Raw genomic sequence first — 15,344 nt, 5'->3', positions numbered from 1 at the left:
AAATGTACATTTATACCTATTTTTCTAAATTTATTCTTGAACTATTTCCTTGCTGCAGGTCACAGTGAAAGAAAAGTCCTGTGCACAGGCTCATCTCGCAGGTTCTCGCGATAATCCTCGAGATTTAAATCAACTTGACCCGAGATTTCTAAGGTCGTTAACCTTTGCCCTAGGAAAATGGCGGCTCTAGTGAAGAGTATTTCCCGTGTAGGCGGTTTTGCCTCGCTTTTGCAGAAGCAGGTAAGAACTTGTGGCTTTTTTGCCACTCGTAGAGAACAGATTGCTTTAACTACAAACCCAGAAGTAGATTTATGTGCGCAGATTAGCCTTTCTAGCTGGGAAAAGGGCCCTGAGTGAGTTTGCTGTGCAAACGTGGGCAACGAGAAATTCCGAAATATTATGTGTCCTCAAACGGTCCAAGGCCTTGCAAGTTGCATGTATGGAACTTCTTTGTGCATACGTGCAGCTGTACATGTGTTGCCGGCATGAAGAACTAGCTTGTAGTGACATGGTGAAAAGGTAAAGTAGACAATATTAAGCACACAAGACTTATGATATACTGCCTACCTGCCTATGTGCACAGGCCAGAAACTATTTTGATACACATGTAAGTTGTAAATAACTTGCGTAAGTTCGCAGGGACATAATTTTGCAGTTAAGGAGGAGGGGAAGAAGGCATTCAGTGTTTTCTAGATTTGCAGTTGAAACAAGAGTAGTAATACAATACTAGACAGTATGATGACTTCTCACTGCAATAACCTTGGAACAGATTTTTTTAACCACCATTTCAAATCTTCCGAACATGCACGATTCTGACCGATAAGTCCCGAACGCTTCCGAAGAAATAATCACGTGGTCATGGTTCAATGTGCTTGGGCATTGTGACGTCACGCGGCCGGAAGTTACCGAAGATTGTCGACAAAAAACGGTTACGGCTGGATTCTGGGCTGACTTTTGGGGGGACCCAATAAATAAAATGCTCCTTTTGTGGCTTGCTTCTGTACTATTTTTAAACGCCCAAAGTATGAAATAATGATGCAGATGTGCTGATATAGGGAAGTAAATGTAAATTTCAACCTCACCAAACAGAATTGCTTTCCCCAGAATATTTCAAGTTTTACCCCCTGAAATCGCTTAGGGCACCTTTAATGCTCTTTCCACATCTCCATCTACATGATAGCATTGATACTAGTACTAGACAAGACCCAGCATGGGGCATAGTGTCTAGGACAAAAGTAGAGCCTTACCCATCTGCGGCCAGTGGTGGTCGTGCAATTGGATCAACAACAATCAAGACCATAGCATGTCCAGGTCAAAAGATAGAAAAAATCAAGTTCTGCTGCAGTACCAAGGTCAGATACCAGGGGGGCCAAAATCGTCCTTGAATTAGGGCTTCACAACACCCGCCCACTTACCAAATATCATCGTAATCCATCAAGAGGTTCTTGAGTTATGCTGCTTACAGTAGTCTGGAAACACATACAGACACACCCAAAACTATATCTCCATTTTTCATGGAGATAAAGTGGTGATACTGTACAATGCCATGTGATGTACATCTAACATCATGTTGTTTCTTCACTCCCCCTCCAGTGTGCTGCTGTCACAGTCCCTGTAAGATGTCTGAACCTTCAGGAGTACCAGAGTAAGAAACTCCTGGATGACTACAAGGTCGCGGTGCAGAGGTTTGGTGTGGCCGACACCACAGACGAGGCAGTGGAAGTGGCCAAGAAGCTGGGTATGTTCAAGTATTATTTTTTGCATTGCATAACTAATAAACCAGGCATGTCCCTGTGTGACAGCTGGTAGTAGCCTCAAAGTTGAGCTCCTGGTTCCAACTACATCACGTATTGATGTAGATGGTAACTTGGAGACCCCGGTCAGGACATCTCATGAGTGCGTTGGAGTGAGTGAGTGAGTGAGTGAGTGAGTGAGTGAGTGAGTGAGTGAGTGAGTGAGTGAGTGAGTGAGTGAGTGAGTGAGTGAGTGAGTGAGTGAGTGATGTTTGGAAGCTAGTTCACGGTTGCTATTGGGCATGTGCAGTGTCAAAGGTGAAGGCCCCAGGCTTGTAAACAGTTCTTGTCTCGACATTGTCTCGATTTGCATAACAACGCCCTGACGGGTTTTGTTTACGTCGTGAGGGGCCTTCACCTTTGACACTGCACATGTGTAGTAGCAACCATGAACTAGCTTATACATGTAGATATACTACCAGAGAAAGAAAACCTGCCTTATTTTACTTTTTATGAGCCAGCAATATCTACAACACATCTACAATATACTACACATGCTTATTGCAATCTTAACATTTTTCTCACCTTGCAGCACCTGTGAGAGAATATGTCATCAAGGCCCAGATCCTGGCTGGTGGGCGGGGCAAGGGAACCTTCAGCAACGGGGTCAAGGGTGGGGTCAAGTTCACCACAGTGTAAGTAAGATTAAGAAGTCCAAGAATGTTTTGAATGTTTCGACATTCAACATGTAAATTATCAATATACAAGTTATGATTTGGCTCACTGATGCCTTTTCAGGCATTTGTACATGTAGTGAACTTTTTATTTCAAATTTCATGAATTGAATATGATATCATTAGACAAAGTTTTATTATTACAAAAGTTTTATATTTACAAAAGTTTTATTATAACATATGTTCTTCCAAATGAATATTGAGTACAAAAGAACTAGATAGTATTGTAAAAGTGAGGTTTGATTTGAAAAGTAATGTGTAAAGTTGAGTTTTGCTGTGTTGTGTTGTTCCAGTCCAGATGAGGTTGGCTCCCTGGTTAAAGACATGCTGGGCTTCAAACTGGTGACCAAACAGACCCCTCCTGGTGGTGTCCTGGTGCAGAAAGTAAGTTCAAACCCTTGAGACTTGGGAAACTCAAACTGGAAGATGTACATGTGCATGTATGTGCATGTTGTTTTTTTTCTAGAAAAAAAGGACAAAAAAAAGGATGAGGCCATTGAAAGGACAGTTGAGTACATGTAGCTAATTTTGGGGATGCAAATATCGTTGTTTTTTTTAAATAGAAAATTTGAATAAATAGAGCATTCTAAGGCTTCCTATGGTAAAATTATGGTCAGACAAAATAGTTAACTGTCGCAGGCTGTGACCATGGTCAGTAGTAGTCAATATGAATTTTCCACTTTTGGCAGAATATGCTCTTACTCTCTAAGTGCTCCCCTGTTGAGAGAAAGAATCTGCACATAGATATCGAGAATTGCATCCTTGTGCAAAAAATAATAATTCATTGCCTCTTCAAGGTGACTTGGTCATGCTTTTGTTAAACTGAAACAATAAATAAAAGGCATGGTGTGGATTTGTATGTGTGTAACAGTCGCCACAATCAACCCCTGACAGGTCATGGTTGCAGAGTCTGTGGACATCTCGCGGGAAACGTACTTCGCCATCCTCATGGACCGAGAGACCAACGGACCAGTCATAATCGCCAGTACAGAGGGCGGCATGGACATCGAGGAAGTGGCGGAGAAAACACCAGACCGTATTTATAAGGTAGTTCTCTAATCTTCACAAGTTTCCTGCCATTGTTTGATCTTTCATTTTTACACTTGCATTGCTTGTTTTTTTTTTTGTTTGTTTTTTTGGCAAGAAAGGCATTAAGATTACAGATGAATTACACAAGAAATCTCTGACATACAAGTTCCACTGCGTGCAAACTCCTTTGTCTAGTAATTAATGCAATAACGAATTTGTCTCCTATGTATAAACAGCAACCAGTGGATATCCACGAGGGCCTGTCCGCAGCTGTAGCCAGGCAGCTTGCTCAGAATCTCAAGTTTGAAGGCGAGAAGTTAGACCAGGTATCCATGATAGCTTTTTCGTTTGTTGTCAAATGTTTTGCTAGTGGCAAGTGAGATATTCCATAGTTATAGACGGGTTGTGTACAATTTGATGTTGAGAAACCAACTCATTTTCACTTTGAATTGGGTTTAATCATACAAAACAGTATATATAACACAACATCACTGGAATAGACTGTGTGTTGAATATGGCATCACTAAGGCCACACCAATTTAACTTCTTGGTTAACGGATTTTTATTTTCCCCCAAAAAAATTTTATTTTTATTTTGGGAAAATAAAAATCCGTTAACCAAGAAATTAAATAGCTGTAGCCTAAGCAGTGTTAAAAACAACATTACTTCACACTGCACAAAAAGACATGATTGAATTTAAACTGACATCACAAAATAGTGTATTCAAATTCTCTTCAAAATGACATCACAGAATAGTTCGTACAAAGTGATATGTGTAAAATAGTGTGCACAAATTGAATTACATCACAAAACATGAGTAGAATATGACATCACTAAAGACTGTGCAAATCCCCCCCCCCCCAGGCAACACTCCAGATCATGAACATGTACCAGTTATTCCTGTCTGTGGACGCCACCCAGGTGGAGATCAACCCGTTTGCTGAGACAGCTGACGGGAGAGGTCAGTTCTCGCTCAAACCGACAATTTGTGGCCAATCCGGGAAGGAACCATAAAAACAAAGAATTAATGCAAACATATAGAAAAAAAATGCTACTATGTGATCCTACATGATCTCTTCTACCCTTACTATGTATGGTATAGGTCACAATTGTTTGCAATGTTTTGCTTAGCCAAATAAATGGCTAAAACATGCTCTTCCTTTCAACCGTTTACTGGAAGATTTAAAATGTGTTTGTGCATATGACATAACACTTTTAACTGGTTGCTTGGTAGCTAACTTGGTTGCTAGCTTGGTTGGTTGGTTGGTTGGTTGGTTGGTTGGTTGGTTGGTTGGTTGGTTGGTTGGTTGGTTTGACATGAAAAAGTTGTACCTATAGATTAACATATGTATAATTTCTGTAATATGTCCTGAATGTCATTAGATATGCAAATTCAAATTTACCTAGTAACTCTCAGATTTATCCATCCAGCAGGTCGGATGATGCTCACAACCACTTGGGTGCAAACACGCTATAAGCCAGCTGATGGTTTGAACTGCGCATGCACAAGGTCAAAGGCAAAGGCCCCCAACTTGTAAACAGTCCTGTCTAGACTGTTTTTGATACTAATTCCAGACATGTTTTGTTTTTGTCTCGGGTATTCTACTTTGACGTATCACCTACATGCAGTGTATCACACTATGCCTGTGCAGTTCAAACCTAACCTAAGCAACCCCTCAAGGGACTGAGCAAATAGTGGTTGCTGAGGTCAGGTGGTTGCTCCCGACAAGTTGTTTCAATGTGGAACGTGACTGCAGGTGGTTGCCTGCGCCAGTTGTTGTTCGGCCAGGTTTGACTGTAGTAGAAAAACACACAAATAAATCTGAGTCATTTGTTGTCCCAGTGATTTGTGTGGACGCCAAGATCAACTTTGACGACAATGCAGAGTTCAGGCAGAAGGAAATCTTTGCGCTGGACGACTGCTCGGAGACGGACCCGCGAGAAGTGCAGGCACACAAACACAACCTCAACTACATCGGCATGGATGGCAACATCGGCTGTTTAGGTATGGCATACTGAAAATTCTCTTAATTTCACACTGGTTTTGTGATGTTGGCGTGGTGTAACGGTTACAGCAATGGTCTCATTGTCAACAGGTCCCGAGTTCGATACTCACTATGCCCCGACGTTGTGCCCTTGGAAAAGGCACTTAACACGACCTTCCCTGATGGTGGAGTGACGCCCACCGAACCACTTTGGCTAATCTGTCTCAAAACGTGTGCCAAAAACACACTACGGATTTGGTGTGCCAATGTGCCAACATCCACCAAAATCGTTAAATGTTTCTTTTCACACTGGTTTTATTTCGCAGTAGAAGGAAAGTGAGGTTTTCAAAGTGTTTTAGATTCACAGTTGAAACCATTCTATAGTACATTTTTCATAAGCTGTTCCCCCTCCTCCAGTTAATGGAGCAGGCCTCGCCATGGCAACCATGGACATTGTGAAGCTGCATGGAGGGGAACCTGCCAACTTCCTGGACTGTGGGGGTGGGGTGACGGAGGGACAAGTCTTCGAGGCCTTCAAAATCCTCACCTCTGACCCCCAGGTAGGCAACAGTTGTCAGTACATGAAACAGAGCGTAATGGCATGGTTTCAGTGGAAAACTTTTATGATGCAGTCATTTTGCTGTATCAATGTCTCAGTCTAAAGTAGCTGTTATGATTGCCATAATATTACTTACCTCATCCTATGGGAGAGTGTGTGTGTGTGTGTGTGTGTGTGTGTGTGTGTGTGTGTGTGTGTGTGTGTGTTTGTGTGTGTGTTTGTGTGTGTGTGCGCGTGCGATGTATGTGCATGTGTGCGTGCATGTGTATGTATGTGTATCTGCATGTGGGTGTGTGCGTGTGTATATGTATGTATGTGTGTGTGTCAGTGTGTGTTTGTTTGTTTCTACCATTCCGATATACATTGTAAAGAGATGCCATACATGTACATCCACGGTGCTGCTATTGCAAAGCAGCATGGGTAAGGGGGTGAAGCCTGCCACCTCTGATTGTCTTGTTCTTCATTGTTTCTAATTCGGAACTTTGATCTCCAGGTGAAAGCCGTGTTGGTGAACATTTTTGGTGGTATCGTTAACTGTGCCACCATCGCCAACGGCATCACTGCCGCTGCCAGGGGCATCGACCTCAAGATTCCCCTCATTGTCAGACTAGAAGGTAAGTTGTTTTTGGCGAAACCTCTGGGGTGAAGACATCTTTTACAGTATTACAAGTATCCCACCCATGCAAATGTATCCCCCCTTGCAAAAGTGTCCCACCATGTAAAAGTGTAACCCCATGTAAAAGTGTCCCACCATGCAAAAGTGTCCCCCCCATGCAAAAGTGTCCCCCCATGCAAAAGTGTCCCCCCATGCAAAAGTGTCCCCCCATGCAAAAGTGTCCCCCCATGCAAAAGTGTCCCCCCATGCAAAAGTGTCCTACCATGCAAAAGTGTCCCACCATGCAAAAGTATCCCCATGCAAAAGTGTCCCACCATGTAAAAGTGTAACCCCATGTAAAAGTGTCCCACCATGCAAAAGTGTCCCCCCCCATGCAAAAGTGTCCCCCCATGTAAAAGTGTCCCACCATGCAAAAGTGTCCCACCATGCAAAAGTCTCCCCATGCAAAAGTGTCCCACCATGCAAAAGTGTCCCACCATGCAAAAGTATCCCCATGCAAAAGTGTCCCCCCATGCAGAAGTATCCCCCATGCAAAAGTATCCCCCATGCAAAAGTGCCCCCATGCAAATTTGTCCACCCCCATGTAAAAGTGTCCCCCCATGCAAAAGTGCCCCCCCCATGCAAAAGTGCCCCCCCCGGCAAAAGTGTCCCCCCATGCAAAAGTGCCCCCCATGCAAATGTGTCCACCCCCATGTAAAAATGCATCCCCCCCCCCCTGCAAAAGTATCCCCCATGCAAAAGAGTCCCCCCATGTTTAAGTGTCCCTCCATGCTAAAGTGTTGGGCTAAAATTTTTACTTTCAAAAAATTTGTCATTGGAAAATATAACCTTCCATTTGTGCTCTTGGTTATTTTTGTTTTCACGTAACGTCTTGTTTTCCCTCAGGAACAAATGTTGACGAAGCCAAGAGGATCTTGAAGGAGAGCGGTCTTCCCATCATTCCTGCAGATGGTATGGGCGAGGCCGCCAAGCACGCCGTCAACAGCATCCAATAACAAACATCGTCAAATCACGGAATGAAGTCTTGTACAGCATATCTTGATCTTAAGTGTACAAAATTGAGTAATATTGTGTTGTGACACTGTGAGAGTACTAAATGATTTCTCTGGGATCAAAGTAAACAACAGATACAGATAACTATACTACTGTTAAAATTGTACTGGTAAAGAAAATCACTGAACTTAAGGTGAAAATAATATGATAACGGTAGTGAAATATTTTAGGTGCTAGCCGAGTACTTGATTTTATATTAAAAATATCCAAAGCTCTGGAAAGAGATTTGATTGATTATTGATATTGTGAATGATGACAGTGACAGTATTAAATTTACCTCACTACTACAAATGTACTTTGATTCAGTGGTGGCCAGATCTTTGTCTGTAAAGAAGATCCTTCATAGCAGGATCTACCCATAACTTGTGTTTTGATATTGCATTTTTCTGCTGATTGCAGACTGTCTTCTCAGTGCTACTTGGTTTTGATGGCTGCCTTTTAAAAAATTAAGCCTTCAATGAAGGCTAGTAAGGGGTTTATTAATTAAATGATAGTTGTTAATGTTTACACTTTTGAATAACTAGTTTGCCAGGAAGGATGTATATTCCTTGTCACACCCCCAATGCCATACTTGTATGTTTGAAACCACTATCATGGAACAGAGTGGGTTTACCAAATTAGCTCACGAGATATGAAAACCAGTAAGTTCTGCTGCAGTACCACAGAGGGCCACCAGCTGGTCCATAATCGACCCTGTCCTTCGTTTTGCCCAAACATGCCAAATGTCTTAAAGATCCATCCACAGCTTCTCGAGTTATGCTGTCCACAAACGAACATACCCAGAACAATCAAAAGTCGAAACCGGTACCCCTCCGTCGTCATTGTTTGGCCGAGCACTACCCCCTGTCGCAGGAGAATGGGGTGTTACCTTTAACAGCCATCTGTGGCTATTTTCTCAGTAGCGCTGTCAGTGCAAGTGTAATAAAATCAACCATCAGATGCACTTAGCCTTCTCCCGGTACATCGAGGGTTTGCACGTACTCGATGCGAATGTCGGACGACTCGGCCCATTACCAACTCGGCCCAGTCAACTCGGCCCATTTCCCTAGTCAACTCGGCCCATCTCCCTAGTCAACTCGGCCCAAAAACCTCAAAGTCAACAGTTTGAAGTTCTCTGACAAAAAGACGTGGTCTGTATTAAATCAAGTTGATTGCCTATAAGCGCCGGTGGTATGGGTCTCCAAAAACCTCAAATTAAGTCAACAGTTCTAAGTTTTCTGACAAAAAACATGGTCTCTATGAAAATTATGTTGATTGTCTATCAAAAGCACCAGCGGTATGGAGCTCCAAAAACCTCAACAAGTCGAAGTTGTCTAACAATTACGCAAGGAGACATTGTAACTTAACATGTACATGTATGTAACTACCCATGACACGGCGGGTAAACATTAAAAATTGCAGTCATGAGGTTGTGGTTTAGAAGGTGAGTGTTGTTATATTCCCCTTCCAGTGGGAAGGGGGATATACTGTTTTTGCTTGCCTGTTCTTCTTCTTCTTCTTTCTTCTTCTTCTTCTTCTGCCAAAAACCAAGTAGATGTGCGGTGGTAGCTCTACTAATGGTATAGCAGAAAGTTATATGTACCTTATGTTACATGGTACGGATGTTATATTTGAGATGTAGGTACCTATAGGAAAGGTGAATACACCTGACAATGAATTATGCTAATGAGGACCTAATTTGCATAACTTATGCATAAACTTGTATTTCTCTTACCGTAAAAGCTGCAAATGTCATCTTTGAGATGTAGGTACCTTTAGGAAAGGTGAACACACCTGGACATGAATTATGCTAATGAGGACCTCATTTGCATAATTTATGCATTAACTTGTATTTCCGTTACCGTAAAAGCTGCAGATGTCATATTTGGTACAACTGTATGTAGGTACCTTTAGGAAAGGTGAACACACCTGACCATGAATTATGCTAATGAGGACCTCATTTGCATAATTTATGCATAAACTTGTATTTCCCTTACCGTAAAAGCTGCGGATGTCATATTTGAGACGTAGGTACCTTAAGGAAAGGTGAACACATCTGACCATGAATTATGCTAATGAGGACCTCATTTGCATAATTTATGCATAAACTTGTATTTCCCTTACCGTAAAAGCTGCGGATGTCATATTTGAGACGAAGGTACCTTAAGGAAAGGTGAACACATCTGACCATGAATTATGCTAATGAGGACCTCATTTGCATAATGTATGCATAAACTTGTATTTCCCTTACCGTAAAAGCTGCAGATGTCATCTTTGAGATGTAGGTACCTTTAGGAAAGGTGGATATACCTGGACATGAATTATGCTAATGCGGACCTCATTTGCATAATTTATGCGGAAACTTGTATTTCCCTTACCGTAAAAGCTGCGGATGTCATATTTGAGACGAAGGTACCTTAAGGAAAGGTGAACACATCTGACCATGAATTATGCTAATGAGGACCTCATTTGCATAATGTATGCATAAACTTGTATTTCCCTTACCGTAAAAGCTGCAGATGTCATCTTTGAGATGTAGGTACCTTTAGGAAAGGTGGATATACCTGGACATGAATTATGCTAATGCGGACCTCATTTGCATAATTTATGCGGAAACTTGTATTTCCCTTACCGTAAAAGCTGCAGATGTCATCTTTGAGATGTAGGTACCTTTAGGAAAGGTGAATATACCTGGACATGAATTATGCTGATGAGGACCTCATCTGCATAATTTATGCATTAACTTGTATTTCCCTTACCGTAAGAGCTGCAGATGTCATACTTGAGATGTAGGTACTTTTAGGAAAGGTGAACACACCTGGCCATGAATTATGCTAATGAGGACCTCATTTGCATAATTTATGCATAAACTTGTATTTCCCTTACCGTAAAAGCTACGGATGTTATATCTGAGATGTAGTTACCATTAGGAAAGTTCAGAAAATCTGGCCATGAATTATGTTAATGAGGGCCTCGTTTGCATAATTTATGCATAAACTTGAATTTTCCTTACCGTAAAAGCTACGGATGTCATATTTGAGTTGTAGGTACCTATAGGAAAGGTGAATACACCTGACCATAAATTATGCTAATGCAGACCTCGTTTGCATAATCTATGCAGAAACCTCATAATACCCTTACAGCCAATGCTAAGGATGTCATATTTGAGGTGTAGGTAATGGGAGGGGAATATCCTGCATTTTCCTGAAAATGTTGCCATTCTAGTTACGACTCTATTGTCTCTCTAGGAAATCTAACTCTTGGCGACTTGCACTTGCGTGTTGCTGGAAAGGTTTCTATGAGAGCGCATCGAGTGGTATCAGGACAACTCGGCCCATTTCCAACTCGGCCCATCGCAAATCTGGTCAACTCGGCCCATCGCGGTGGTCAACTCGGCCCATTGCCGAGGTCAAGTCGTACTCTCCAAGCAGAGCTAGGGTTTCGGCTGGTTTTTAACGTGTTTTTAGGCGTTTTTGTCATGCCTTCTACTTTGTCATCGTTTTTGTTGTGTCGCAAACCCAAGGGTTTGCGAGACAAAAAAAAAAGATGACAAAGTAGAAAGCACGACAATAACGCCTAAAAACACGTCAAAAACCAGCCGAAACCCATGCTCTGCTTGGAGAGTAGTCAAGTCGGCCCTTCGCCAAATTTCCACAAAATAAAACAAAAAAAAACTAGAATGGCAACATTTTCAGGAAAATGCAGGATATTCCCCTCCCATTACCTACACCTCAAATATGACATCCTTAGCATTGGCTGTAAGGGTATTATGAGGTTTCTGCATAGATTATGCAAACGAGGTCTGCATTAGCATAATTTATGGTCAGGTGTATTCACCTTTCCTATAGGTACCTACAACTCAAATATGACATCCGTAGCTTTTACGGTAAGGAAAATTCAAGTTTATGCATAAATTATGCAAACGAGGCCCTCATTAACATAATTCATGGCCAGATTTTCTGAACTTTCCTAATGGTAACTACATCTCAGATATAACATCCGTAGCTTTTACGGTAAGGGAAATACAAGTTTATGCATAAATTATGCAAATGAGGTCCTCATTAGCATAATTCATGGTCAGATGTGTTCACCTTTCCTTAAGGTACCTACGTCTCAAATATGACATCCGCAGCTTTTACGGTAAGGGAAATACAAGTTTATGCATAAATTATGCAAATGAGGTCCTCATTAGCATAATTCATGGTCAGGTGTGTTCACCTTTCCTAAAGGTACCTACATACAGTTGTACCAAATATGACATCTGCAGCTTTTACGGTAACGGAAATACAAGTTAATGCATAAATTATGCAAATGAGGTCCTCATTAGCATAATTCATGTCCAGGTGTGTTCACCTTTCCTAAAGGTACCTACATCTCAAAGATGACATTTGCAGCTTTAACGGTAAGAGAAATACAAGTTTATGCATAAGTTATGCAAATTAGGTCCTCATTAGCATAATTCATTGTCAGGTGTATTCACCTTTCCTATAGGTACCTACATCTCAAATATAACATCCGTACCATGTAACATAAGGTACATATAACTTTCTGCTATACCATTAGTAGAGCTACCACCGCACATCTACTTGGTTTTTGGCAGAAGAAGAAGAAGAAGAAAGAAGAAGAAGAAGAACAGGCAAGCAAAAACAGTATATCCCCCTTCCCACTGGAAGGGGAATATAACTGAACCAAATGTAACCTAGCACCAAGGGACCATATTTAGCGACATAATAGACGTCGGGCAAAGACAACAGCAACAGCTAGTCGGTGTGAGTGCTATCTAACGTTAATTGTACCGTCTTAGTAAGCAAGTAAGGTCTTTACTGTGGAATCATCCAGTACCCAAAATGTTGCGAGTCGGTCAGAAACTTCGCGCGGTGGACGCCAAGAGTAAGAGACTCGGACTAGTGCGTACGGAGACAGACTACCTCCGTGCCCTGCTGGACGCCATGGCGGACATGGACAGGTATGCGGAAGTGGAGGTGCTCAAAAGTCTGGGCGACGTGAACTTGGAAAAGGGAAGACTCGACAAGAACCCAGAGAAGTACGACAGGGCCATGGTGCTGTACAGGACCGCACTGATCCGGTGTCACGACGCAGATGTGGGAGAAAGTCTGGAATATCGTTACCAGTATGCAGAGAAATTAAGGTTAGGGAAGCGATTTACAGTTTCAAGTAGTTATGAGCCACTTGCTAACGACAAGAAAATGTTTTCGCTCGCGAAAGTAGCAGAGAGGTTTATACACCTGGACCGAAGATTGAATGTTGGTGGCAACAAGATCTCTGTACTGATTGAATATACCAAGTTAATGGTAGAAGGAATCGTTAACGATGACAATATGTTAGAGACGGAAGCGATTAAGAGTCTCGGCGACGTGTACCTGAAAAGAGGAACAGAAACCAGAGACACGACATGTCTGACCAAGGCGACGGCTCTGTACAACACTGCACTGGCACGGTGTGAGAGGTTCCAGGGCACAGTGGCGCTCATTCACCGCTTACTGTACACCGCAAGAATCAGACAAGAAACGAAGACGATTGGAAATAAGGTAATAATTTTTTTGGGGGGGGAGGGGGGGGCTGATGAAAACAAATACGGAAATGTTAAGGTATCAGTGAAAAAGAAGAACATTTTTTTTTTTTTTTTTCAAAGCTTTATTCAAAATACTCAAAATACAATACATACAAAAAATACAGATTTAACAGTTCACAGTTCACAAATTGGACAGTACATGCTTGCATGTTCTATTGTTTCTGTTGTTTACCAGATTGAAAAGTAAATTGACTTCTGATTTAACAAGAGTTCCACAACCTCATATCTCCATGAACAATTCTATTCATGCAAATGACTTACACATTTGCATAATATATGCTTGGTCATAAACATCTTTATCTAACTTACACATGTTGCAATATTGACAGTCCTATAATTTTCCAATTAGATGAATTGTGGTGTTTTTGCATTAATTATGCAAATAAGGAATTCATTTGCATAATTGGTATCTGTTGATGATCCACTTTCCATAAACTACATACATTACATGTATTTGAGTCTGATAATGGAAGACACGGCAAATATAGATTTTCCTCATTAGCTTTGCAAATTAAGTCCCAATTAGCATAATTTGCACTTCATTGTGTAAATCCCTATCTAAGCTACCTGTGTACTAAATATCACGGAAATCCGTCGTTCCTTTTGTTCAGTTATTCTCCTTAGAAGATTTTCACGATGATGCCCCTGCAGTTCCAGAGCAAGCTGCTAGAGGGCCCAAACCTACACCACTTCCTCCTTACATCACAAGCTATCTGCCACCCAAAAAATCAAGACCATAGCACGTCCAGGTCAAAAGTTACAAAAACAGAATTTCTGCTGCAGTACCAAGGTCATATACCAGGGGGCCCAAAATCGACCTTGAACTTCGGCTTCACAACACCCGCCCACATACCAAATATCAGCTAAATTCATCCAGAGGTTCTGGAGTTATGCTGTCTACAGTAGTGCGGAAACACAAACACACACACACACAGACACACCCAAAACTATATCTCCATTTTTCATGGAGATAAAAATGCTGAATATGTCTATTGGTATGTACTTGTCACTGTTTCTGTTATTACACCAGTTTCTAAATATGACTTTCTTTGCAATGCATATAAGTAAATTGATTGTTACATATATTTCAGATGTGTTATAGGGGTGGTTTGTTTTATATCCCAGTACAATTTCTATCAGGCTTACTTCTATAGTACACTTAAAACATTTATATATCACATTACAAAAGTTTTTCCAGAATGTTGTGAGACATTTACACGTTAAGAAAAGATGCTTGTAATCCTCAACACAGTTACATATATTACATTTGCTCGCCATATTTTTCCAAACATACAAAAGTTTTCCACAAGGTAGTATTTCGTGTAGTATTTTATAATTAGTTTGTGACATATGTGTTCCCAATGTGGGATTTATCTGGTTCTGCCATATGTTTTTCCAGTTGAACTTACACTCAAAAAACATTTCCCATTTCTTTTCCACATATGGTGACATAAATTTTTGTTGAACAACATTTTGATATAAATCAGAGGTTTTAATAGTGTCTACAGTTTTCACCTTTTTCGCAGAAACCACATACAAAGTGGGCAATGCTTCACTTTTCTTACTGGATACATTACAAGTCCCTATTTTCCACTGTCTAGGTATAGCTTGTTTTAAAGTCAGGAGCTCACAAGCCCAGTTTCGCTTTATTTTCAACTTCTGAAAACAGGTCATATCTGCTAGAAGTTTTAATACCATTATGCAGTATGTCTTTTATATATATAAAACCAGATTTAATCCAATGGGGGTAAAACAAGGGCTTACCTTGTGATAATACATGTCTATTCCCCCAGATAACCTGGTTTTGAATGTTCTCTGTTGTATGTGGCTTTGTACAAACAGCATTTGCATTTTGCCAAGCAGCAATGATCTGTTTGTAAAAGATAGGTAACTCACTCAAGTGCTTTTCTTCAATCCAATTCATTTCAAAAACTAGATTCACACTTCCCATTACTGCTGAGAGAAAGTGAGAAGGTATATGTCTCCAAGAGCCACTACCATTACATATTCGTTTGGCCCATGAGGCAAGTAGGGCATCCTTTACACTGTATATATCCAGCATT

General features: G+C 41.2%; 1 protein-coding gene across 1 annotated transcript; it reads left to right on the top strand.

Annotated features, from left to right (window-relative positions):
* Positions 1 to 100: 100 nt before the first annotated feature.
* LOC136435505 (succinate--CoA ligase [GDP-forming] subunit beta, mitochondrial-like) lies at positions 101 to 8,004 on the top strand. Its single transcript, XM_066429076.1, has 11 exons — positions 101 to 240; positions 1,594 to 1,738; positions 2,326 to 2,428; positions 2,761 to 2,851; positions 3,362 to 3,514; positions 3,733 to 3,822; positions 4,361 to 4,457; positions 5,340 to 5,501; positions 5,899 to 6,041; positions 6,534 to 6,654; positions 7,542 to 8,004. Exons 1-11 carry the CDS (start codon positions 178 to 180, stop codon positions 7,649 to 7,651), a joined length of 1,278 nt encoding a protein of 425 aa, XP_066285173.1. The 5' UTR covers positions 101 to 177; the 3' UTR covers positions 7,652 to 8,004.
* The last annotated feature ends 7,340 nt before the right edge of the window (positions 8,005 to 15,344 follow it).

The sequence above is a fragment of the Branchiostoma lanceolatum genome, chromosome 5, assembly GCF_035083965.1.
Source record: "Branchiostoma lanceolatum isolate klBraLanc5 chromosome 5, klBraLanc5.hap2, whole genome shotgun sequence".
In the NCBI taxonomy this organism is placed as follows: domain Eukaryota; kingdom Metazoa; phylum Chordata; class Leptocardii; order Amphioxiformes; family Branchiostomatidae; genus Branchiostoma; species Branchiostoma lanceolatum.
Note: the sequence above shows the minus strand (reverse complement) of the source record. Positions and strands in the feature narration are given on the sequence as shown.